Source organism: Taudactylus pleione, unplaced genomic scaffold, assembly GCF_031769625.1.
Source record: "Taudactylus pleione unplaced genomic scaffold, aTauple2 ptg000296l, whole genome shotgun sequence".
Taxonomy (NCBI): Eukaryota; Metazoa; Chordata; class Amphibia; order Anura; family Myobatrachidae; genus Taudactylus; species Taudactylus pleione.
In genome coordinates, this window is record NW_028284698.1 from 6,135,989 (window position 1) to 6,162,793 (window position 26,805).

General features: G+C 44.3%; 1 protein-coding gene across 2 annotated transcripts in view; it reads right to left on the reverse strand.

Annotated features, from left to right (window-relative positions):
• Window positions 1–8,560: 8,560 nt before the first annotated feature.
• LOC148511679 (protein kinase C delta type-like) overlaps window positions 8,561–26,805 on the reverse strand; it is a 56,384-nt gene continuing 38,139 nt past the window's right edge. The window contains exons 6-12 of one of the 2 annotated variants that reach the window (XM_088482897.1): window positions 26,560–26,622; window positions 23,400–23,538; window positions 19,173–19,316; window positions 16,394–16,522; window positions 14,545–14,751; window positions 13,650–13,929; window positions 8,561–9,653 (exon numbers count right to left, since the gene is read on the reverse strand). In XM_088482897.1, the coding sequence (XP_088339023.1) occupies window positions 14,590–14,751; window positions 16,394–16,522; window positions 19,173–19,316; window positions 23,400–23,538; window positions 26,560–26,622 (637 nt within the window). In that variant the 3' untranslated portion in view covers window positions 8,561–9,653; window positions 13,650–13,929; window positions 14,545–14,589. Of the gene's footprint in view, window positions 9,654–13,649; window positions 13,930–14,534; window positions 14,752–16,393; window positions 16,523–19,172; window positions 19,317–23,399; window positions 23,539–26,559; window positions 26,623–26,805 lie in introns of both variants that reach the window. The other variant, XM_088482896.1, reaches the window with a different exon arrangement.

The following is a 26,805-nucleotide window of genomic DNA, read 5'->3' on the forward strand; positions in this document are numbered from 1 at the left end:
TTCAAGGGAAGAATTTCAAGGGCAATCGTACAACACATCTTACCAACTTTGAATTGCACCGTGTATGGGGGCCTTTAGTTTAATTGTTATTGGGAAACAAATAATTAAACAAACAATTACCAGTCAATTTGTCAACACTTTGTGGGTCTGGTGAAGGAACAGGTGCACTTTTCCTTTCTGCTGCAATCAAACAGTAACATTAAACTAATTACTGGCACATAACATACAATTACACATGTGTGTGTCCTTATATGTTTTTAATTAAAAAAAAAAGAAAAAAGAAATATAATTACAAAACCATTTTGATTTTTTAAAAAGTAGGTGTGACAAATGTTAGTGTCAGTATATGCTGAAAAATGTATATGTACTCACCAGGCACATGCCGACGCGTTGGTGCATCAGTGTCATGCACATTCACCCCTGCAACAAGTTCCAAAAGGACCTCTCTCTAGATCCACTCTCTCCTCCACAACCCTCTCTCTTTGCCTTCTTCTCTCTGGCTCCATAATGTAGTTAGAGAAAGGATATTGAAATCCTGTATTACTCACAAAGTTCAAACACTGGGGGTCATTCAGACCCGCTCGTGAGTGGCAGTACGCTTGCAAGCGGGTCGATGTTCCCCCACTGCGCATGCGCACGAATAAGGGAGCTCCGTCGTGCGCATGCGCGAGACCCGGCGAGCGACGGGCTCTCCATCGCTCCGGGTCTCGTACCAAAGGGGGCATGCTGTTGATGTTGATTGACAGCACGCCCCCTTTGGTGGGCATGCCGGGGGCGTGCCTGCCAGATGGAGGCGTTCCCATGGGAACGCCTACCGTCTGAAGCCGGCCCCACTGACATCACTAGTGACAGCACGCCCCCTTTGGTGGGCGTGCCGGGGGCGTGCCTGCCAGACGGAGGCGTTCCCATGGGAACGCCTACCATCTGAAGCCGGCCCCACTGACATCACTAGTGATGTCAGTGGGAGTGATTTTGGCTCTGAGAGAGCCAAAATCACTCCAGGGCTTGCGGCAGCGAGTCCCTACCGAAGGGTCTCCGTCGCAAGCCCGATGGTCGCGATGGTCTTGACCATCGCGACCATCATCATGGACGCTCGCATAAGCTGTGGGTGGTACCCCACAGCTATGTGAGCGTCCATGAGGACGCTATTAAAACAGGTAGGAGGGCCCTGATTCAGAGCGAGCGCTCTGGTCAGAGCGGTCAGCTCTGAATCAGGCCCACTCTTCCTTGGAAAGCTCTCTCTATGCTGTGTATCTGGAGATTGTGGAAAAAAACTCTATAGATGATCGGTATATAATCGGGAAGCCGGCTGCCTTAATACCGGCAGCTGGCTTCCCGACTGTCATATCCTGGCGAGGGTGAAATGCCGGGCATCTATATCTAGACGCCTGTCATTTCCCCGACGCTGGGAGACAGGCGCCCGGCATCCCGACCGAAGGGATGCCGGGCACCGCGAGCGGACAGCCGCGGGGGGGAGGGTTAGGTTTAGGGCACCCGGGGGGGACTTAGGGTTAGGCACCCCTCCGGGAGGGTTAGGCTAGGGGGAGGGAGGGTTAGGGTTAGGCACCGCCGGGGGGGACTTAGGGTTAGGCACCCCCCCTGGGGACTTAGGTTTAGGCAGCGGGGAAGGGGGGGTTAGGGTTAGGCACTTAGAGGGGGTATTAGGGTTAGGCACAGGGGGGGAGGTTAGGGTTAGGCACCCCTAAGGAGGGTTAGGGTTAGGGGGTTAGGTTAGTAGATACGATCGGGACTTCCAGCGCTGTCGGGCTTCCGCTGCCAGGCTCTGCTGGTTTGTCGGGCTGCCGCTGCTGGGATTCGAACTCCCGGCCATGCGGCAGCCGGGATATCATACCGATTCCAGATGATCCTCTTTTAAAGTATGTGTCAGGGTCTTTAGTAATTGCTAATTACCATTTCTAGGGCTAGAAGCCTATTTTGAGTAATAGCAATCAGACCTGTTTTTACATTTTCAAACTGAAGTTCGATTTGATGTGTGATTTGTTTTTCGATCTGCCATTTCAAAGGCAAAACCAAACAAAAAATCACTTTGTCAAATCGACCTAAATCGAATTCGATTTGAAAAACGTACACAAAATTGAGTGGAGCATTTCGGGCATTGACCCGATTCATCAGCCACTATATGCATATGGTGGCCTTGGGAAATATAAGCTCTATGCGTTGTACGAAAGTGAACTCCCTGAAGAGTGGCAGAGGGAAGATATTTTAACTGAAGTTTCATCATAGTAAGTGACTCTCCTGAAGAGAAAGTATCAGGAAAATCTTGGCACCATTTCATACTTGCCTACTTTTGAAAATGGGGGCGTGGTCTGCTCCACCCAAAGGGCATGTCTAAATCTACCTATGGGCGTATATATTCCTATAAGCTGACACCCCCACTGTCATTAATATATCTCTGCCCTACCACATTGACATTAATAGATCCCCACACACACACTTACATGAATAGATTCCCACACACACAGTCTCACACACACACATCACATGAATAGATTCCCACAGTCACACACACATATCACATTAATACAGTGATTTTCAACCTTTTCAACTCGAGGCACACTACACAAGATTTTAAAATTGCCAAGGCACACTATCCGGCTATGCGGTGTGCGTGACCAATGAAAATGCATAAACATTGGCTCTCACATAAAAGCGTACACACATATTGGCCTCCACAGGAATAAAACACACTACATTGGCCTCCACAGGAATAAAAAACACTACATTGGCCTCCACAGGAATAAAACACACTACATTGTCCTCCACAGTAATAAAACACACTACATTGGCCTCCACAGTAACAAAACACTATAGTACAAGTGCGCTGAGCTGACCACCGCGGAAAACTTGACAACTGCTCGCGGCACATTAGTGCGGTAGGGCACAGTGGTTGAAAAATGCTGCATTAGTAGTTTCACACACACATCACACACACATTAGTAGGTGCTCCCCCCACACGGCCACATATACAATACTGTGCAAAAGTTTTAGGCAGGCGTGGAAAAAATGCTGCAAAATAAGAGTGCTTTAAGAAAAATAGAAGTGTTGATTGATAAAAATAAATTATTAACAAAATGCAAATAGAACGAACGGAAGAGAAATCTAAATCAAATCAATTTTTGGTGTGATCGCCCTTTGCCTTCAATACAGCATCAATTCTTCTAGGTACACTTGCACATGGTTTTTGAAGGAACTCGGCAGGGAGGTTGTTCCAAACAGCTCTTCTGTGGATGTAGGCTTGCTCAAATCCTTCTGTCTCTTCATGTAATCCCAGTCAGACTTGATGATGTTGAGGTCAGGGCTCTGTGTAGACCACATAATCACTTGCAGGACTCCTTGTTTTTCTTTACGCTGAAGAAAGTTCTTAATGACAATGGCTGTATGTTTGCGGTCATTGACCTCCTGCAGAATAAATTTGGAGCCAATCAGACCCCTCTCTCATGGTATTGCATGATGGATAAGTACCTGCCTGTATTTCACAACATTGAGGACACATTAATCCTGACCAAATCCCCAACTCCATTTGCTGAAATGCAGCCCCAAACTTGCAAGGAACCTTCACCATGCTTCACTGTTGCCTGCAGACACTCATTATTATACCGTTCTCCAGCCCTTTGGCAAACAAACTGCCTTCTGTTACAGCCAAAAATTTCACATTTTGACTCATCAGTCCAGAGCACCTGCTGCCATTTTCTGCACCTTAGTTCCTATGCTTTCGTGCATAGTTGAGTCGCTTGGCCTTGTTTCTATGTTGAAGGTACAGTATGGCTTTTTGGCCACAATTCTGCCATGAAGACCACTTCTGGCCAGACTTCTCTGAACAGTAGATGGGTATACTTGGGTTCCATTGGATTCTGCCAGTCCTGAGCTGATGGCACTGCTGGACATCTTCCAATTTCGAAGGGATATGCATGATGTGTCTTTCATCTGATGTACTAAGTTTCCTTGGCCGAACACTGCATCTACGGTCCTCAACGTTTTCCATTTCTTTGTGCTTCTTCAAAAGAGCTTGAACAGCACATCTTGAAACCACAGTCTGCTTTGAAACCTTGTGTCTTGTTGCTGTGGTCATTCTTGCCATGGTGTATGACCTGTGACATAAAACTGTCTTCCAAAACCTTACCTATATAGCAGAGTCTGGCTGTTCCTCACCCAGGTTTAAGCCTCCTACACAGCTGTTTCTGTTTCAGTTAATAATTGTGTTCCAACCTACATATGGAAATGATCATCATTATCACCTGTTTGGTATGATTGGTTAATCCTACACCTGACTATAATCCTACAAAATCCCTGACTTTGTGCAAGTGTACCTAGAAGAATTGATGCTGTTTTGAAGACAAAGGTTTGTCACATCAAATATTGTTTTGATTTAGATTTCTCTTCTGTTCATTCATTATCACTGATAAAAATAAACTATTAACACTTCTATTTTTGAAAGCATCCTTACTTTGCAGCATTTTTTCCACATCTGCCTAAAACTTTTGCACAGTACCATACATACACGCATAGCAACATATACACACAGCCACATACTGTATACTACCACAGCCTGCACTCTGTCACTCTCTGCCCTGCCACTCTCCCCCATCATTCTCCTCTTCCAGTCTCACCAGTTGCTCCCCACACTGCAGCTACCGCTGCCGCTACTGGAACTCACCTATACCACAGGGGAAGGAAACTGGGATTGGTTTGCTTGGCATGCAGGAGCCGGGCACCAGGGCTGACAGGGGGCGGGCGGATACCCTGACACTGCAGATAAACCTTGCCTCCGCTTTCACTGAGATTGCTGAATGTTGCCGATTGTGCAGAACTGCTCATATGCTGTAAGTGGTTGGCACACAGTGATGGAAGTGCATCAGAGGAAATGGAGATGGTCAGGTGCCCATTTCAGAACTGGAACCTAGTGGCGACCAACTCCATTGTCTCCAGTACTTCCACCATAGCCCACTGCGGTTTCCAGCCCGGCCCCTTACAAACCATTCCCTTAGCACAGGTAGATGTGTCATAGTGACACAGTCTGCCCGAGGGAGCTTTGCTGCGCATATTGCTGGGATGGCAGAGCCTAGGCATCGTCCTCTATGTGGCACCCTACTCGGCCGTGTATCCAGTGTAAAGATAAAACTGTCCCTGTATAAATGTGAAAAAAGTAGTTTCCACCTGTTTTTAGTAATGAGTACATTCAGCATTACCCTAATGCATGAAATATCACTGATATCAATGTGGCACTCCTTCCCCATACACTAGAAAGGAGACCTACATTCAGTGTTGCTTGAACTGGCCATCTTTAGATGGTGTTAGCTCTCGGTGCCCCGATCCTTCCGATGGGAATGGGGTTCAGGTTGTGGACACTTGTGTAAACTTTTGCTGCTACTGAATAACAGTGAAGGCAGTGTGATAGGGCTTGCTGGGACACCAGATTTTGGAGCAGCTGATCATGCACTTGAGCAGTACTGAATTGATCCAGCAGTTTGGTATTTGCCGCCACAACCCATGGTGAGTTGGATACCTAATTAGTGGGGCCAACCTGGGCTGTGTGCCCTCGAGTCCCCTTTAGAAACTGTTACTGTGTGCATGCCCTTACATTGGGTACAGGCTCATCGAGTGCCAAATTGCCTTCTCCTCCCTGCACTTACCACCCTTTGCCCTACAACATACAGTGACTTTCCCTACCCTCTCCCCTTATCCTCATGCTACCTAGGCTGTCATTTTACATGTTATTGTACTTATGTTATGTCAGGTTACTCTGTTACTATGAATATTCCTTCTATGACATTGGGGACACTTTGTGGCACCGTAAAAAATAAAAGTAATGATATTTTCCAGCCGCATGATATGATCAGTGTCATTGCAGAGTTTTTTTATGTAACACTTGTCCTAAGTGCCATAACTTATGACAAAGAATAATGTGGTAGGGAGGATTATCCAGTCTGAGAGAATACATCTGGAGATGCATACAGCTCTGCATATAAGAGGAGACATGCTATATTACTGTGCAATTTCTTTGAGCAATTTATGCCCGTTCTGCTACCACTTCACCAGTCTCAAATGAGCTAATTCAGTTGTTAGCGCCAGTGGCTGTCAGTGCCGGGCGCACGACAGAGCAATTCAATTGTCACTTTGTTTGGGAGTGAACAGCCACTGGCATTTCTGCTCATCCCCTCCTGAGGAGGTGAGCAGAAAGGGTGTGATATAGAAGTATAATAGTGTCTAGATAGACACTCAATAGATCGACAACAGATAGTAGACAGACAATAGGTGGACAAGGACAAAAGGTCAACAGGTACAAATGATCGATGCATATGGTCATGCACAAAAATGGTTGACTTATTATTTGTACATTTACATTTAAACGTAGTCTTCCCCCTAACCCTCTCCCTAGTGCCTACCCCTCCCCCCCCCACTGGTGCCTACTCCTAACCCTCCACCTGGTGCCTACCCCTCCCCCCCCACTGGTGCCTACTCCTAACCCTCCACCTGGTGCCTAACCCTCTCACTAGGAACTAACCCTAACCATCTCCATCCACAGCCTAACCCTAACTCTCTGGTAGGTGCCTACCCCTCACCTTCAAAATGTTGAAAAAATCATGCATCGACCATTTGTCACTATCAACCGTTTGTCAGTCGACCTTTTGTACCTGTCGACCATCTTGTGTCGACCTTTTGAGTGTTTATGTAAACTGTTGATTTTTAAGCCAGATACCGACCAAAAATGTGCACAAAATCTGTGGTTTGGGCAACCTAACCAGGACATTAGGCAAGTTTATCCATTATACGCGGCTAAACCCTGTCTAATTGGGTGCAACAAGCGCGATAATTAATGCCCATGTGCCCAAAAACAGTTGAATTGTTACATTCGGCTCCCATTAATTATTGCGGTGGCCAAAACAATTGAATCACTCCCAATAAGTTAGTTGCAAAAAAACATGTTTGAAACCACTGATATCTCAGGGTACATCCAACTGATAAACAGCAGCAGCAATCTGCATCAGGAGTGTGCCAGGTGTACTGACGCCACACCATAGTAGTACATGTGACAGATGCATTAATCTAAACGTACTCAGTATAATGTAATGAAGTGTCATGTACACAACCAGGGGCGCCGAGAGGGGGGGGGAGCGGGTACAGTTTACCCGGGCCCGGGCTTCCAAAGGGGCCCGGGTCTGGTGCCGCCCCCCTCACTTCCTCCCTCCCTCTGCAGCAGCCCAGCACACAGCGTGTGCCGGGCTGCAACGGGAGATTGCTTGCGGCTGCTAATTAGCAGCCACAGCAATCTCCTATGCCTGAAGGGGGGAGCGATCACACTGATCACGCCCCCACTGGCTTTGCCCTGGGCTGAGGGGCTCACAGCGCCACCTCCCTTCGCGGCGCTGCAAAACACTGTTTTTTTTTCAAGGGGGCGTGGCCACGCCTTCTAAAATTAGGCCACGCCCCCTCTTTACAGGGGCCCCGCGTGGCTCTCTACGCCCCTGTACACAACAGAGAATTGTGTATTGACAGTATCAACAAATACAAGCCGCATGTTCATAAAAAATTTTATGAAATACCGTACAATTTGCAAACACACAAACATTTGTTGTGTAACATTTTTAAAATACAGTAAGGTTCCAGTAAGGCTCTTCTTTCCTGCAGTAGCCCAAAATAACAAAGAGGAAATCTGAAAACATGGCTGTGACCTAATATAACTTTCAACGTGGCCCATTGAGTTCTAGCTGTGTCAGAGTCTACTAGGTAAAAAGGTATGTAGTCAGGAAGCCGGTGGTCGAAACGCCAACCGCCGGCTTCCCAACTGTGAAATCCTGGCATGGGACTAATGATAGGCGTCTAAATACCGACGCCCATCGTCAGCCCCACACCGAAATCCCCACACCCGGCATTCCGAACGTAGGTAAGCTGGGCGTCAAGACCTGTTATCCGCAGGGGGGGTTAGATTTATGGACTCCCGGGGGGTTTTAGGGTTAGGCACCCCCTGGGAGGGTTAGGATTAGTCTAGGGGAAGGGTGGGGTTAGAGTCAGGAACCCCAGGGGAGGTTAGGCACCCCCCTGGGAGGGTTAGGGTGCGGAGGGGGGGTTAGGGTTAGGCACCCCTGGGGGAGGTTAGGGTTCGGCACCCCTAAGGAAGGGTTAGAATACTTACCAGGCGCCTTTGGGATCTTCATCTGCCGGACTTCCGGTGTAGGTATTTCATCCGCTGGGCTTAGGTCCGGTGGTATGTCATACTGATTCCGGTAAGAACACTTGTTTATTGCAAGGCGCTACGGCAGCACAAAACATAATATCTGAGAAGAGATATATAAATGTCTCCTGTGGGTTGACCTGTTTTATTTCCCTGCCATTTTATATGTATTTAGTAGTATTTATGTAAATATGTGTAGATAATATTCCGTTAGACAACTTGGTAACCACAGATTCCTATAGAACAGCCCCACATGTAACTATACTTATAATGAATTGTAGAAAGCTTCCTGTATTTTTCCATACACCAAGTATCTGAATAATGCATCACTCAGCAGGAAATGTTCTGGAGAACATTTATTGTGTTTGTTCTTACAATTCTTCATTTTTTATATTACAATCCATTCAATTTTTTATCAAGGGTGGTTCAGTAAATAAGGTAACAAGACCTCTCATTGAGTAAGTTTATTCAACTCATACATATACGTATAATCAATAGTATGGCCTTGGTACAGATTATTTTTCTACATAATCGCCCTATTTGTCTAAGCATTTGACAAGTATGGGGGCTACACCAAGGTATCTATCCCGGCATAGAAGAAATCAGTGCCAAGCGCCAGAAGCCAGGGCATGATGGATTGCTGAACTTCTCAGTCAGTTGCGAATCGCCTTCCACCCAGGTGCTTCTTCAATGGTCCAAAGAGATGGAAATCACTTGGTGCCAGGTCAGGACTGTAGGAAGGATGGTCCAGTACCTCCCAATGGTAGTGCCATAACAACTCACGCGTGCGGTTGGCTGAGTGTGGCCATTATCAAAGGTAGTGCAACAAGCTCAAACCTGTTTCCATCCCATGGCATTATCAACGTACACCTCAACAAGTTGGTGATGAATATCAGCTGCTTATGTGCCTTTTGGACATACAAATCTGATCATACTACGCACCTCAATGTTTGCCCATGTTCCGCCAGCCCTGCCATCTTACAACTGATATTGGGACAGTATAACTGATATGAGCCTCAGTGTAATGACCGTGAGGGGAAGCAGTGGTCTACCTGCTCTGGCCTGGCTGGAAATTAGAATGAAATAGAGAACATTACACACGTGAGAGGTTATGTTACCTTACTTATTGAACCATCCTCGTATTACAATGCATTCACTTTTATATCAATTTATTCTATTTATATCCGGCCTCCAAACCACCCCTTCCAGCCGGCCAGCACACACCTCTGATGTTATTATCTCTTATCTAATAAATATATAATAAAACCTAAATATTAAAATATAAAAGTAAATAAATAAGTATAAAAGTGATTAAGGTAATACATATAAATCACGTTTTTCTACATATAATAGAACAGTTTTCATAGAATGTAACAAATCTTATTCATAAGGCTACAATCTTCAGTCTTCCTACAATCTTCAGTCTTCCTACAATCTTGACATCTACATGGTCTTCGATGTTCTGTATAATTACAAAAGTATATCAGATCAGTATACCTATTACACATGTGTAATAATAATAATAATAATAATAATAATAATAATAATAATTTTATTTATATAGCGCTTTTCTCCTAAACGACTCAAAGTGCTTTACATTTGCCTGGTAACATGTACAAATAGATACTGTATAACATTATATACAGCTTTATTTACATTTGTGCAGTTTGTTTATTCCCTGTTACTCACCAACAGCTGACAGCATGAAGTAATATAGCCGGGTTATATACCAGCGTGTAATATTACGCCCCTGCAAAGCATATGCAGCCTTGTGACATCTCTTCTTGCACTAATGTGCACACTTATACAGTAAGCACCTGGATCTGTATATCTATGGGGTGGTGCAACATCTTGGTGGGAGAAGTTGGGATAATCAGTGTTTGTAGCTAAATATCGGGGGCTGCACTTGCAGGATGTGATATGTAACTGAGACTGAAGGGAAGGAGATTGGGCATGTATAGGGGCATTCTCTGGTTAGTGGGTGGTCGCAGAGACTATTCTCTACTAAAGGATCTTAGAAGGTGTCTGTAATTAGGAGATGGTCTAACTCTATACTATCAGTAGGACGGCTTTTGTATCACCCAGACATCTTTCAGATGAATGCCTGACTAGGTGCACATATATACGCTTTGTAATAAAAGCACTGACATATAAAAGGGACACATGCAGTAAGAACAGTCCACAACCCTCCCAGTCATTATTAATATATGACTGGTGATGCTTGTTTTAGGAGAAGGCGTAATATGGGAAACTAATGAATAGGCTGATGGTGTAATAATAGGTGGCCGGAATGTAACGTGACGCTTTTATTCTTTCCATCATCTACATTTCCATGTGCACCCACAATCCATCCAATACAGCTTTATCTCCATTTTGTGGACAGTTACCAAAGGTGTAACATGGGCTTCCCCTGTGTATGTTCTAATACGCACAATTAAAAAACAGAACACACATTGAACGTCATCATGTTGCAGTTAGTAAATGACACTTAGCACCTTTGTGAGCTTTCAGCGCTTTTTTTTTCATAAGAAAGTCTTGTTAATTATTAAGGCATGGGAGCTGATTTACTAACATACATGTGATGTATTCCATAGCAACTAAGTAGTAATTTTCTATCAAACATCTATCCACTAGACTGATGAACGGTAATATCTGTTGTTATAGCACATTGTCATATTTATATTATTGCATGCCTGTCCAACACACAGCCCACAAGGGGTCCTCATAGAGCCTGCAGTGTAATTAGAGAAAAAGGCCTCTAATCATAATATAACCTTCCAAAGAATCAGAGTGTGCGTCATCATCATCCTCTTTTTCTTATATAGGACTTCATGTCAGCATGGTAGCACCTTTAAAATTAGAGTGTGCAGTCCAGCCCCCCCTTCACTTGTATTTGTGTATATAAAGAAGATAGCTATTTCCTTCTGCTAGGTACCAGCACCCTCCCATCTGCCCTTAGGCGTTTATAACCAGCACAGGTTCCTGCATTGCTGTCTACATATTAGGGGGCATTATATAAATATACAATAATAAGCTGTAACTAAAAAATATAAATAGGGTTTTGGTAAATGACTGAATGAAAGCAGGGGATTGGGTGCCAGTATACCAAACCATTTGGAGCAATGCTGGAGGATGGGAAATAAATAAAACAAAGGGACATTACTCTGTACAAACACTGAACCCTTCTGTAGATAAGAACATGTATTAGGTCTGCTCGGTACTGTATGTGTAGCTGAGTATATAAGGCTGTGTTTTATGACACTTATATCTGATAATGTTAGGAAAACATATATGTGTGACTGCAGGAAAATGTAACAAATCCCTCTTGGAACATTTTTAAACATTAGTGTTTCCTATGTGATATGGGCGCTGTCATTGTATGACTTCCTTTATTCATACACGTAAGCCTAAAATATGTCCCTTCATATGTCAGAAATGATGCAGAAAACAACCTGTCTGGCACAATAGTGACTGCTTATGGTTAGTATTGTATGAATTAAGCGATATGTTAGACTTATATTTTAGTGTGCGCCGGTGGGTGGTGTGTTGCATGATATAAAAGCTGGTGAACAGGGGGTAGCAAAATATTTTATAGAAAAGTTGGTGGAGAAATAGTGGCATATGAGGGACAAGATCATGGGCATGTTAGAGACAAGCTGGTGGGTAGGGGCTGGCATATGAAATGAAAGCTGGTGAGCAGGGAGTGGCATGTGATAGAATAGATGGAAATGTGTATGATGTCAGTGGTTTTGCTTTATTTAAATTGTCATTTATTATAAATCCCTCAGATACCAGTTTAGAAATAAAACAACAGTAAAGAAGCACTGACCAGCTGACAGTGGGGTCACACTAACCCCAGAGATCTTACTTTTCTGGACCCATGTCAGGACCACCAAGTGGCATGTAAGAGAAAAGCTGGTTGGTAGAAGGTGACATGTGAGAGAGAATCTGGTGGGAATGGGGTGGAATGCTTTGCATGATTGTGGGGCATGTGAAGTAAGAGCTGGTGAGCAGGGGTTGGAATGTGAGAGACGTTGGTGGGTAGGGTTGGCATGTTATAGAAAACTTGCCAGTCAGGAGACATTTGGGTGCAAAGTTATTGGGTAGGATGTGCATAGGATAGAAAAGCTGGTGGGCTGATTGTGGTATGTGATAGAATAGATAGAAATGTAAATATTTATCGTCATTTGTTTTGCTTTAGTTAATTTTTTTATGATAAAGCCTCCAACCACAGAGTATTTGTGTGGCCAGTCACTATTTTAGAAACAAAGCAGTAAAGAAATAGTACCCAGCAGAAAAGAGGGTCTTGTGTGGGAAAAGCTCTTGTGCAGGAGTGTTATTTGTGAGATAGAGACTGAGCATATATGAAGCTGGTATAATGTCAGGCAGAGCATGATACCTGTTATAGTCTTGGTATCAGTACTATATACATATATAAGTTTGGAATAGAATCAGGGCAGAGTGTGGTCCCTGTAATGTGCTGGGTATAAGATACTGTATATAAATGAGGCTGGCACAGAATCAGGGCAGTGTGTGATCCCTATAATATACTAAGTATGTACAGTATACTATACAGGATGTAGTCATAATGCCGGCTATTTGAATGCCGGCGCCAGTCAGAATCCTGACCGCCGGCATCCCAATGGTAAGTAGTGGGGTTAGGGAGAGGGTGAGGGTTAGGCACTAGGGGGGGGGAGGGTTAAGCACTAAGGGGAGGCTAGGTTTAGGGTGCAGGGAGGAATGGTTAGGTGCAGGGTTAGGGGTTAAGGGAGGGGTACTTATCTGTAGGCATTGGGATTGTAATCCAGTCCGGGATGCCGCCATCAGGATTCTGACCGCTGGCATCCTGTACCCAACCGATACTGTACATATATGGGGCTGGATTATTGTCAGAATAAAGTGTGTTATGTATAATGTAATTGTATCAGTACTGTACATATCAGGCTGGCAAAGTGTCAAGACAATGTATGGTCAGTGTAATGTACATTGTGTGACATTTGTGGGAACATCTGTTGGGCATGGAAGGACAGGGGTGAAAAAATTTGAAAGGCAAGGGTTAGCATATGGGATAAACGCTGGTGGGCAGAGGGTGTCATGGGAGATAAGACATGGTGGCTGTGGGAGCATGTGAGAGAACAGTTGGTAGGGAGTGTTTGGCATGTGATATAAATCTGGTGAGCATGTGGGCATGTGAGTAAATGTTGGTGACCAGGGGGATATGAACAAAAAGCTGGTAGAGAGGACATCAAATGTGAGCTAGAACCTGGTAGGCACAGGGTGGCATATGATAGAATAGTTGGTGAGCAGAGAATGACTTGTGATTGAATAGATACAGGACTAGGGCTGAAACGGGAGGTGTTGGGCATATTATAGTGGTCAATGATCCTGCCCACTATGCCAATAAGTAAGGTGTAGAGTTAGATGAGAGTGAGAGAGACACCTCAAATTCCTGACTCACCATGCTGTGATCCAGCAGTAATCAAGGAAAACAACTCAGGCCTCACTGACGGGCGCAGCACTGATGCGGGAGAAGAGGATCCCTGCCTTGTACACCGGCCTTGGATAGCTGTAAAGAAAGGAATGGCAGTTCTGTGAGAGCACCACTATTCACATCACTGATCAAACTATACTCACCAAGTAACGAGTTCATCTGATGACCTTGGTGGAATCCTTGCTCCTACTCTTCATGGACATGACGGTGTTCTACTAGCAGGCTCTAACTGATGTTACCAGATGATCTGTGGACAGAATACACCTTATTACTTATCCTGTCCCTATTCCATCTCTGGTGATACTCTCTACAATCATTTACATGCAGCCCTGGCTGTTATACTCTACATGACATACAATAACCCAATCATCCACTGCACTGATCAGTTACATTTGGGATACATACCAGCTAGAGTACATTACTAGCGTCTTTCATGAGTGCTATAATAAATTCTCCAACATTTGTTCCCCCTGGATCACGTACCATAAGTCCCCGTGAAACAACTGATATTGCATGGTTCTCTTGCTTATTCTGAGGTGTCCATCCTCTGCTAACATCCCTGACAAGCCTCTTCTCCTCTCCTCATCCCCTATCCTCCATTTCCCCCATTTTATTATATCTCTTATGCTTAACTCAAGCTGTATGTCAGTTTAGGTAATAACCTCAGGACTGCTATTGTTCTCCAATTAGTCTTGTGAGAAGCCTATTGTACACCTTTCATTATGAATATTGATTATTACTGCTCCTTACATTATTGTTACTAGCTCTAGCTCCCTTTATCCTGCCTCCATTTAAAATATTCCATTAAACATATTTAAAAAATAATAACACACAAATATATTATGTACATACATGCAGAGACCTCAATTGGTGTAACCAGCAGTGCTGCTGCCTGAGCTCTGTGTACTTATAGGCAGGGTGGCTTTGGCAGGGTTCTCCAGGTGGAGTTGGTAAATGAGAACCCATGAAATACTGCCTGGTCCTTAGATGTTATTGGCTGTTTGCTGGCCTCTGCTGCTTCCAGACTTTCCAGGTGGTTCTTTCTGCATCCAGAGTGAGGAATGGCTGACTACAGAAAGAAGAAATAAGTGATTATTGAATCTTTCATTTCAATGTGTAAGATAGAAAAACAGCATTTATGAAACTTCTGTGTACTATGTGCCCTCAGGAGAAGCCTACGTAACCTAGAAGAGCACCTTGGTGAGCAGACAGGATAATGAATTTCCAGAGGCTCACTATGGTAAAGTGTAACTATCACTTTATATGCCAACCACTTTATTTCCCCCCATTCATTAACAAACATTTAGTGTTTTTACTGCAATACTGAATTATGTAAGGCAAGAAGAGCCCCACTAATAGTGGAAATTCCCCTTTGCACAAAAAAAATGTTTTTTTTGTGCAAAGGGGAATTTCCGCGTCCGCCCTTATCTCATTTCCAAAATATCACTCTGAGAAAGTAAATCTTAAGCTGGCCACACACATAGCGATATTTTACCCGATCTGGCCGATTCCGACACATTGGAACTACAGATCGTGTAAACCATGGCCAAATCCTGAGTAAATCGTGAGTCCTCACTCACGATGACGATGCAATGCGCGTCCCCGCTGGTCACACATCGCATCGTCAGATCTGCCATGCAGTAGGCCAGATCTGACAATCTAGGAGGCGATGCACTGTGAAAGTCTGGATGCAGGAGAGATCGTATGAAGATTGGACACCAAATTGTGTGCAGATCGTGTGGAGATCGTGTGTAGAGCTGCCGGGGAGAGTTTCAAGGGAAATCGTACACAAATCGTACACATTGGCTGATCATGTGCAGATCACCATGTGTGTGGCCAGCTTTAGACCTTACTGCTCTGGAAACATAGGAGTGCCGGTGTGCCTACTCCCTGCTTTATAATGAGCTCCCTTATTCAGCCTGTGCTAATTTGTGGTCTTCCACAGATGCTGCCATCTTGCCCATGTGTTTTGATGGAAATGTTGGTGCACTGGGTGCTCACAGCTGGCTTTACTCAGTGCAGCGACTGTGTTGTTTTTCACCAATGATCCAGAGGAGGAAATCTCTTTGTGCCCTGAACCAGCAGTTATGAGAATGAAGTCTGCCAATTCATTAGGAAAGAGTGACACCACTCAGGCACAAGGCACTGTGGGGTCTATTTAGTAAACAAAATGAAGGCTTTTGTCCAGCATTATTTTTTCTAATAACAGTGCTACAGCCTCCATAGGTTTCAATGGGGACTGTGCACAAACTCTATTTAAAAACACCATCTAAGGATGGCATTATGTGCACCATCAGGGGAGATAAGCAGGAAGAGACCGTTCTCTTCCTGCTTTCTCCCATACTGCATTGCACCCCAGGCTACTTTGGGGCAGAAGGGTAAAAGACGACAGTGGACTCTGTTATCTCCTCACTAGGTCTGTCTCGGCGCCCAAAAATATAAATATGGAGATAAAAGACAAGAGAACAGAGGTGATGCTATTATGCCGCTTCTCACTTTCCTTTTTAAATAGAGCCCTGTGTGTCCTTATAAACTTATTATGTGGGGGTGGGAGGGGTTAGAGTGGGGGGGGAGCGAGAGAGAGTGAGATGGTAGAAGTGACAGGTGCACATCTCCTTAGATCTATGTGACTGACACTTATACATCATCTGCTGATCTGCATTTAGTTACAGGCTGCCCAGGAGCTCATACAAGTTCTGTGTTATACTTACTGGAGCGGGTATGTACGGGGGTGCAACTTCAAGAGCTTCAATTGAGACCCAGTCAACATGCTGGAAAAATGGATGGTGGCGGATCTTTCCATGCACTCCGAGGCGTCTGGTCGGATCTTTATCGCGCAGCTGAAAAAGTGATTTGTATTTAATTTAGTGACTTTAATTAATACAGCAGACGTGCTCAGCACAATCATGTTATACACATTTCTGCTGCCTGGCACAGAGGAATATAAAGTGATCTGTCCATGGCCACAGTATGATAACACTGAGATTCTATCTGGGGACTGTAGCATGTCTCACATTGGGCCTGATGCAGAGGAGGATGCATTTAATACATCAGACAAAAGTGCCGGATGTTATATATGTGTGCATGGGTCTGAGACGCACTGAGCAAGCATCCTGATGGTTACCGCCAGGGGACGCAGATTGGAATTTCATGGAGACATATGCAATTCTGATAAACGTTCCTGGCCGGTGATTGGGATGACTTATGTCGGTGTACATGTCAGCAGGCAGTCTCACGGACTGCATTGTAAGATGCATTTCCACTGGCACCGGCGGCCATGTACCATCGGACATTCTGAGAAACCATAGGATTGCTCTGTCAGGTGATGCGACCGGTGTCCACTCAATTGTGGATCTATTTGTGCACTGCAGCAGATTACAGCATTACAGTAACAGCCGGCCGGTGTCTCAGTAGACAGCCCATCAGCTGCATAAAGTCACAGTAGCCCATCATCATTTCCCACTCCAGGAACACCTAAGCACCAAGTCATATGTCTGTGCAACAATGGGGGATCAGGTCTGGCTTCATTATAAAGTGGACAATTGTTTAGAAATTTGGAAATGAAATAATTACTCTTATAAATCTTGCTAGACAAATATATACTTATATGTAACATCATGGTGTGCAAGCCCAAGGGTACACAGCCAGAGTGCTCAAAGACCACACATGTGACCACTAGAAATATGTTTGTGGGCTTTGTTAGAATAATTAGTATTTTTCCAATTTGTCTCACTATACATTAGTCTTTAGTTACTTTTCTTATTATTGTCTCTTTTTCTAACAATAATGATAGCAGAGAAAACAGTTTGATGATTTAGTCATTTGTGTATGTACTTCAGTGGAGCTACTAGGGGGTGCGGGCCGTACCAGGTGACATAATCTGAGGGGGTGACACCAAAATAGTAGGAGCTACTCTGCTATTTTGCTGTCACCCCCTAGGATAGTGTCATCAAGCAGAGCAATTGGAGTAGTTTCAGTGAAAAACTACTCCAATCCCTTCAATTCACATACTTTTAGTAAGCAGATCGCATTTCCCATACTAAAATGTGAAAAAAATACCGGGGGAAGCCCTGTGATGGCGTTATCAATTGTTTCCACAAGCTGATTACTGTAAAAAAAAAAAAGAAAGTTTAAAACAGAAAAACACTTACTTACCGGTGATCGGTGCTCTGGTGATGTCCTCTGGGGCTCCTGTCAGCTGGTCTACGTGCTCCTGCACTGTGACCCTGGTCAGCTGCTGCGTAAAGGAGCTGACTGGGATCAGAGTGCAGGAGCCGGCGGACCAGCTGACCAGAGCCCCAGAGGGAGGACTTCACCGGAGCACCATTCACCAAGGTAAGTGTAAGTGAGCAGAGGTGGAGGTGGCTGGTGAGTCGGTGGCACATGCTTTATCGCAAGCTCTGTCCCTGCAAAGGATTTTTTATATATTCCTGTGATATTTCCTAAATTCGCAATGCAAATGTAGGTAAAAATATAACACTACAACTGATTGTAGTAAATAGGGCCCTTAGTGTGGTATCACATGGGGGCATCTATGTGTTTAAAAATCAGTAAATGTTAAACATGGCATCACATGAGAAGCTAATACTGGTCCTGATTCAGAGCCAGATGCTCTGACAGAGCACTCGCTCTGAATCAGGGCCGTCCCTCTGAATTTAAGAGCGGCCTCCTGGCCGCTCGCATTGCTGTGGGTGACCACCCACAGCTATAGCGAGCGGCCAAAATGATGGTCCATCGGGCTTGCAACGAGACCCTTGTGGTAGGGTCTCATCTGCCGCAAGCCCTGGAGTGCTTTTGGCTCTATCAGAGCCAAAAGCACTCCCACTGACATCACTAGTGATGTCAGTGGGGCCGGCCCCAGACGGTAGGCGTTCCCATGGAAACGCCTCCATCTGGGCAGCCATGCCCCCGGCACGCCCACCAAAGGCGGCGTTCTGTCATTCACCATCAACAGCACGCATCCTTTGGAGCGAGACCCATAACAACGGCTTGGCCATCGTTATTCGGGTCTCGCGCATGCGCACGATGGAGCCCCCTCCGTCGTGCGCATGCGCACTTGGCCAACATCGACCCGCTTGCAAGTGCTCAGCGCTCTCGAGTGGGTCTGAATCAGGCCCACTGTCTGCAGTGTCTAAGGAAAGTGTAATAATTGCTCATGTCAAATGTTTCATAGGAACTAATTTGTTTTTGTCACACTCAACGGGTTATTTAATAGGTCCGAAATTACAGAGCTGGCATGATTTTGACAAGTTCGTCTTTAAATTTTAAGCGGCAATCAGTTATATGGCAAAACCAGACTTATAACGGATTGCCACTTTAAATGCTGAAATCATACCATAATCTTGAAACCAATAGCACAGTGATAAATGGAATGTTAATTTAAACATCTAGGATTTCCCTCATGCTGTATATAATGTTATATAATGTTATCTATAGCCATTAGAGTTGCATAAGTTACAGAAATACTTCTAAACGTAATATCTAGGTTACCTTTACAATGATGTCTCTGGCTGCTGCGCCTGGTGCTTTAAATAGCTTACGTTGGAAGGTAAGTCTGCTGGTGATCATTTGGGTTAGGATGACACCAAACGAATACCAGTCAGCACCAGCGTTGTAGTTCTTGCCAGACCGCATCTACCAGAAGAGAGATAATAGTTATTATGGCTGTCACCAATCCCTCTCTAATTTACATTCTTTTATCTCACTGCCCCAGTCCATCACTCTATATAATAAGTGTTTATGTGGGGATAGAATACATGAAGGTAGAATAACAATACAATGTAATGCTCCAATTCAGAACACTGATGAGTGACTGTGCAAGCTTGTAATCATATTGGCATGTGCTGGGTTGTATGGGGAAGGCTGCATGTATACTATACAGGCATTACTATTACTCCGATCTTTATTTCATTATTTATATATCATGGATATTTCCCTGACCTGGGATATCAGGAATATAATAATGGTTACTTATCTTACTCACCTTTTCTTACTGTTTACATAGTAACATCACAAGACAACATTATAAATCACGTGATGACGATGATGGCCATCATTATAAAGATCCAAATAAATAACTAAGAACTCCTTGTTATCCCCTCATAATGTGTAACCAGCACCAGTGCTATAGCCAGGACTTGGTACAGCTAAAGCAGAGGGACCACCAGGGGGTGTGGGGATTAGCTCTCTGCTTTGTTGGGTCACCAGTGATCTTGCAGATACAACTGTAACAACATAATCACATGTGAGAGCCTGAAGTCTCACTAAGAGATCTCTGACAATGGCTAGTGGGCCTGACTCAGAGATGTACACAATGCCGATGTTTCCGCAAGTGGAGTGATTATTTGCCACTACGCAGGTATCACGGTACATTACCGTAGTCACACGCTGCCAGTTATTATTCACAGTGTAATTGGCAGGCAGGGAGCATGTGGAGGTGGCAACTGGAAGTGTTGGCTAAAAACACAAGTGTGTCTCGTCCATTTAGGGGCGTGTCACTTCCTGCCTCTGTGATCCCGTACACAGGTAATATGGTTCTGGCGGCTTAGTTATGGAACATTCTGAGTGGCAATAGACTCTCTCAAGGAGTCAATGTTTGCCTGATCAGCGTCCAATGCTGCGTATGTGTATGCAGTTGCGGATAGCTCTGATGGGCGTCTCCATACAAGTTCTGGCCACTGGTGCATTAGCATATGTTCTCACACCCACAGCTAGCTGGGGCAGCAATATCTATGAATCAAGCCCAGTGTTGCCTAATCCTCCATTTGTTTAAAGGGATAATGACAATAGATACAAACTGGTACTCACATCCTATCTGACTCCTGGAAGTGGTCACCGTGCCCTTTATACACCCTATTTCCTATTTCCCATTCATATCTAAAGTCTGTAGACTGTGAGTAAAATCAGTATCGCTTTCCATGAAATTGTTTCCTGGCTTCTATTGTGGCTCCATGTGATTTATGGAATCGGTATGAAATACCGCCGGCCGCATGGCCGACAAAAGCAGGGTTCCCGGCAGCGGAAGCCCGACAGCGCTGGAAATCCCGATCGTCGTGAAGGTAAGTATAAACTAACCTAACCTAACCCCTTAACCCTCCTTAGGGGTGCCTAACCCTAACCTTCCCCCAAGTGCCTAACCCTAATCCCCCCTCTCAGTGCCTAATCCTAACCCCCCCTTCCCCGCTGCCTAAACCTAAGTCCCCCCGGGGGGTTACCTAACCCTAAGTCCCCCCCAGGGGTGCCTAACCCTAACCCTCCCTCCCCCTGGCCTAACTCTCCCGGGGGGGTGCCTAACCCTAAGTCCCCCCCGGGTGCCCTAAACCCCTAAACCTAACCCCCCCCGCGGCGCCCGGCATCAGGGAATGTCAGGCGTCTACATCTAGACGCCCGGCATTTCACCCCCGCCGGGATATGACAGTCGGGATGCCGGCTGTCGGTATTAAGGCAGCCAGTTTCCCAATGGTATACCTGATTTATTGCATCTACATATATATAAAACTAGACTATTTTGTTATTACTTACATTGTATATTTTTATTAATTTTGTTATTTATTAAAAGTTGTCAAATAAAAAAGTTGAAACATAACAAAGGTTAAAATGCTGTTATACAGAAGCTACTGGACGAGAGCTACCTACACACTAAACAATTATTGGACCAATTTGCGAACAATGGGTGATTGGCATTATTTATTGTATTGTGTGTATGAATGATCGTTTCAGCGTTTCACCAATAAAACAGTTAGATAACACATTCCTTCCATTATCTCAGTGGTTCCCAAACTTTTTTGAAACGTGGCGCCCTAGAGTATCAGAATTGTTTTCACGGCACCCCTAAGTCAAAAGTAATTGAGAAAATCAGAAGAAAAATGTAAAGTAGTAAAATGAAGTGAATTGTGCATTCACAACCTGTCATCCTTAGGTTCAGTTATATGGTGGTGGACAGGTTTGCCCTTCTGTTTGTCCACATATTAACATTACATTGACCGCTGCAAGTGTCCCAAGGCACCCCAGGGTGCCACAGCGCACAGTTTGGGAACCACTGTATTATCTGATCTGTCAGTCAAGAATGAAAATCTCGGCCTCAATTTCCTGATATGAAGCAGTGTGTGTGCATTCTCAATAACCTGCCATACTTCCTATGTTCTCCTGTCACAATGTCATCATCCCTGTGAGTGGACTTATGCATAATCATTGTGGTGTGGTGACAAATCTGTAGCTTTTATGAGAAAATTGCATATTGTGTAGCACAGATATTGGGGCTTTCAATTTTCGGAAAAATTCCCCCATTCCTCGTCCCGATCAAAGAAATCTGACAGTGTGTAGCTATCTGTAGCCTGTCCACACATGTACAATCCATTCAATCTGATTGCTTCTTACAGGATTGTTAATCAAGAGAGTATGGAAAATAATAAATTCAATGAATCAAATGTTGATAGTTACTTCAATCAATAATCTGATTGGTTTAGGTGAGAATGCTCTATCCAAAATGATTGTGTTATATCTTATGGGGCCCATACATCGGCGACGGATTGCCGCGATCCTGCAACCCGGCATCGCAGGATCGCAGAAATCCAACATGTTGGATTTCGGCAATTTGATGATCGCGATCAAAAAAATGATCGCAGTTGTCAAATCGCTGACATTTAACAAGTGAAATGTCTGCAATCCGGCGATGGATCGAAGAACATCGATAGTGGGCGATCGGAAATTTCCGATGTATGGTCACCTTAAGTTTGTGTATTGCAGTTATATCACTACAGTCTTGCAGACGTCTATCTTCTATTAGATACATATTGTGATGTCTATGAATCTATCACTCATTTTTAATTTATCACCAGATAAACACAATCTTATGGTGGGTACACACTACACGATATTCTCCCTGAGCGATATCGTGTAGTGTTGTCCCCGGCAGGCTGTGCTCAATGTCGTTCATGACATTGAGCACAGCCGCTGAACAATATCATTAACGATATCGTTCAGCGCCGGGCTCTCTCCCCCATTCCCTGACATGCAGCAACCTGACAAGATCATCAGGTTGGCCTGCATGTCAGCCCAATGAACGATGATGACGTACGACCCACGGGAACGCGCGTCGTCGTCATCGTTCATCTTTTTGGGGTTAAAAATGGACGATAAAGTGGACGACTGAACGATAACGATATCGTTCTGTCGTCCACTTTATCGCCCAGTGTGTACGCACCATTAGTGTAATGTGTCTACAGTACACATTGCCTATAAATACATTGTGACATCTTGCTGCACGGCTGCAATGGTGCTTTTTATCAGGAGACAACACGTGCTGGTCTCAGCTTTCAGTTTTCCTAGTGAGGAGAAAACATTGCCATGTACAGTATGTGTCAGTGTAGAGACAGATTCAATTATCCGCAGGACTTACCACACGCCTGCAGCTCCTGGGTTTAATGCTCAGAGCTATTTAATTACTTATCAATATCCACCAGCAGTAAGCCCGCAGCTCATTTATAGCACGTCTAATTTGAGATGGTAAAAGCAGCTGAATATTACAAATGTCCTCTGCTGATATGGAAACTGTTGTATGAAATCTCAGTTTACTTTCCTCGTTATTGGATAGTTTGTAGGTGTAATGTACAGGTGTTCTTACAGTGTGCCTTTTGTAGCCATATTTCCTTACACCAGGCTTCTCTATGAAATGTGAGTAGTTACATGAGTAACAGTAGGAAATCCTGTGCACCTCACCTCAGGAGCGATGTAGCCAGGTGTTCCTGCGTATCCATTGGCTGTTCTGTCTCCCAGCATGTTTTCAATTGCAAGACCGAAGTCTGCAATCTTCAGATGACCCGTTTCAGCAACTAGAATGTTTTCAGGCTTGAGGTCTCTGTGAAGAAAATACAATCTTTGTATGCACTATGCATATATTATTTTAATACGTTAAATAATGTTAAACTTTAAATGTGTACATTCTAAATATTAGTAGTTTTGAATGTAGGTTTAGGAGCAATGACTAGACTGCCAGCACCTATTGTAACTTTTAAATTAGTGTCCATATGATCCCACTATTTTACATTTATATGGGTTCAGCAGAATTCTGTTAACCATTTTGCTGCTAAGGACGAGTGGGACTCTCCCTAACTACTGCATAGGTTCAAAGTGGGGTGTGGGACTTACCTAACATTCCCCTCTTAGGGCTATTTCACACACGCCGGTATTCACCGGCCGGCAAAAAAAAAATTTTTTTTGCTGTGTATTAATTTTAATACAGCCTTAAAATAGATGGGTCTGTTTAGACGGCATGGACACAGCGCGGTCATCATGTTACAGATGGGAATATCCACTGACAAAGATGGCTGCCGTCCGTGCCGTCACTGCCAGTCATATATATATGTTACAATGTTTCCTTTCACACACACCAGCCGGCTTTTCTGAGCTTGTACTGGCGTGTGTGAAATAGCCCTTATAGTTGATGTGGCTTGGACCTGTGAGGGGGTGGGGCATGATTATGTCATCTTTTTGTCCTGTGATGTCATTAAGTGTCATTACCCTTCCAGGTCAAACAATAAAGAACTTTTTGAAAGCTACAAGATTGGGGAGAGAGCATTACAAGTGCTCTATCTCCTCTCTCCTGGAATCCATAGACTAAGGGGAAGAGAATCTTCCCATTCAAATGATGTGACCCCATAGAAGTTATTTTGTGGTGATCATGTGTGATTACCATAGAACACATCTGGGCAGTCTGCTCTGTCGGCTCCTCTTCTATGGCAGGAGCCGGGTGCTGAAGGAGAATGTCACACTGCAGCACCCCATTCCTGTCACTGCAGAGGAGCCGGCATTTTGGTGTCACACCCTCCGAGGGTGACACCTGGGTGCGGGCCACACCCCCTTCATGACACCACTGTTTCTGTATAAGTGTTTTAGGGCCCTATTTATGAATGATGTATAACCCCTTTAGTGCTTGCTAAAGGGTTATGTCATCCTTTCTGTATCCAACAAACAGCAGTAATCTAAGATTACCGCTGTATGTCACAGCATCGTTCTCGCCATCTTGAGAAGGCGAGAACGATGTGGTCCCCACTGATGGAAATGGGGACCTAGCGCTGCCTTTCCGGCTTCAGCAAAGATTTCCAGGCACTGCCGGGTCTCAGACAGGTGAATGTGTCATGCACATATACAAACGGACAATCGGGGAGCCCGTCGCTGGCAGTGTTATGCTGCCAGCAGCTAAGCAGAGGACCTTGCCAATGAGGAGGACTCCGCTGGCCCTCACTGGAGGGGGAAGTATTGATATATACTAGTGCCATTTTCATTTGTATCGCAGTGATACTAAATGAAAAATGTCGCTGGTATTAAGATTCGTTCTTAAATAGGGCCCTTAAGGCCATATTCAATTTGACGTCATTTTTGCCTGTTTCATTTATCCCTGTATTCAATTTCAAAGACTTTTCGCCGGTGTGAAAAGTCTTTGTAAAAAATCGGGAATAAGTTTTCGCCACAGAATAGGTGGCAAATAAAAGTGCAGGATTGAGGTTTAGGGATGCAGGCTTTAAAAAAATAGCCTGCACCCCTGTGAATGTCCCCTAAAAGTAATTTGTGTCAAAAAAAGTTTTAAAAAAAAATCAGGACACCCCAAAAAATGATCTTTAATTTTGGGGGTAAAAAAAAAATAGGGAACAAACTTCTCAAATAGCAAAATTGATTCCAGAGGGGTTCCCAAGTATGCGGCAGGTGTTTTCTTCATTGTGGGTAGTAGCAGCAGATGCATTTTTTAAGAATTTTGAAAAATCAGTTTAGGGACTTAAAAATATGCTTGAACCCATTTTCATGTACCCCAAATTTGATAGGCATAGTTATTTTCCCCCCAAAAAAATAGTTAAATGCTTTTCTGCATCACCTTCTTCAAAGCCGCACCTGCCGCGGCTATTTAAAAACCTGACTTCACTTCAGCAGGCAAAAACGGGGGTACCAATAGTGATCCCCCATGTCAGGACATCTTTAGGGGGAGTGTCAGGATGATTGCCCGAAAATTGTCAGGACCGTTCGCCTCTTCCAGTTTCGCCGAGTCCCGTTTTCGCGTCCTTACAAATTAAATACGGGGATACGAGGGCACGATCGTGATACTTTTCCGCCTACAGAACAGGCGAAGGAGGTGAAAAGTTTGGCAGGCGAAAAGTCTGGACTTTTCACATCAAATTGGGCCTTACTCTTTTAATTTAATGTAAAGATGAAGGGGCTTTAATGTTTTATTACTCTTCCTCAGAGGTCCTCTCCAGTAGTGTTAGACATGTGCAGTAAGAGTGTGACATCCCTGTATTACAGGAGAGAGTTACGCCCTTAAGCAAACAGAAAGGCATAGTTGCCAACTTCTATATTTTCCTCCCCTTGCGGTAATTTGCAGCTAAAAAGTTACCGCTAGGAAGTGGACAGAATGCGGGAGAAGTGCCTACACTTCCAGGGATGCAGGGGGTTACCCAAAAAATCGTGAGCCTCCCGCAGGTCCCGGGAGGGTAGGCAAGTATGCAGAAAGGATATCCAAAACTCAGCATGTAGACTGCTATGGAGTTACCCTGACAATGCCTGATATGAGGGGGCCATAACCAATACAGTCCCACATCAGGCAGCTGAGAAGCTTCTGGAAAGAACCTCTGAATAATGTGAGTACAATTTTTTTAAAAACTCTCCTCACCCACAAATCCCAGTAACAGAATAAATGACTTGTGCAGAGAGATCCTATATGTGTTCTGAGAATACAGAGTGAGCATTACTGTGTAAGGGACGCAGTGTGTAAGATGTAGGTGGAAATATCGGCAAAGAATAAAAGTATAACATGTAAACATTCTGCATAATACAATCCATACTTATATAACGTCATTATACTATTGTTATGTTGTAGATATATAATTACCGATGGACTATGCCCTTGGAATGGAGGTATTGTACCCCACATACAATCTCCGCTCCATAGAACCTGGTAGAAAGAAAATAAGTTAATGTTTCATTGTTAGGATGGTCACATAATGCCAACACTCATATTTTATGACAATGTCTCTGACATATGTTTTATATTTACTAATTTCTCTTTGGTGATCCCTATCACTAATCTAACTGTATTCATACGATTGGCCAACTTGCACACCCCCAGGCAAATAGC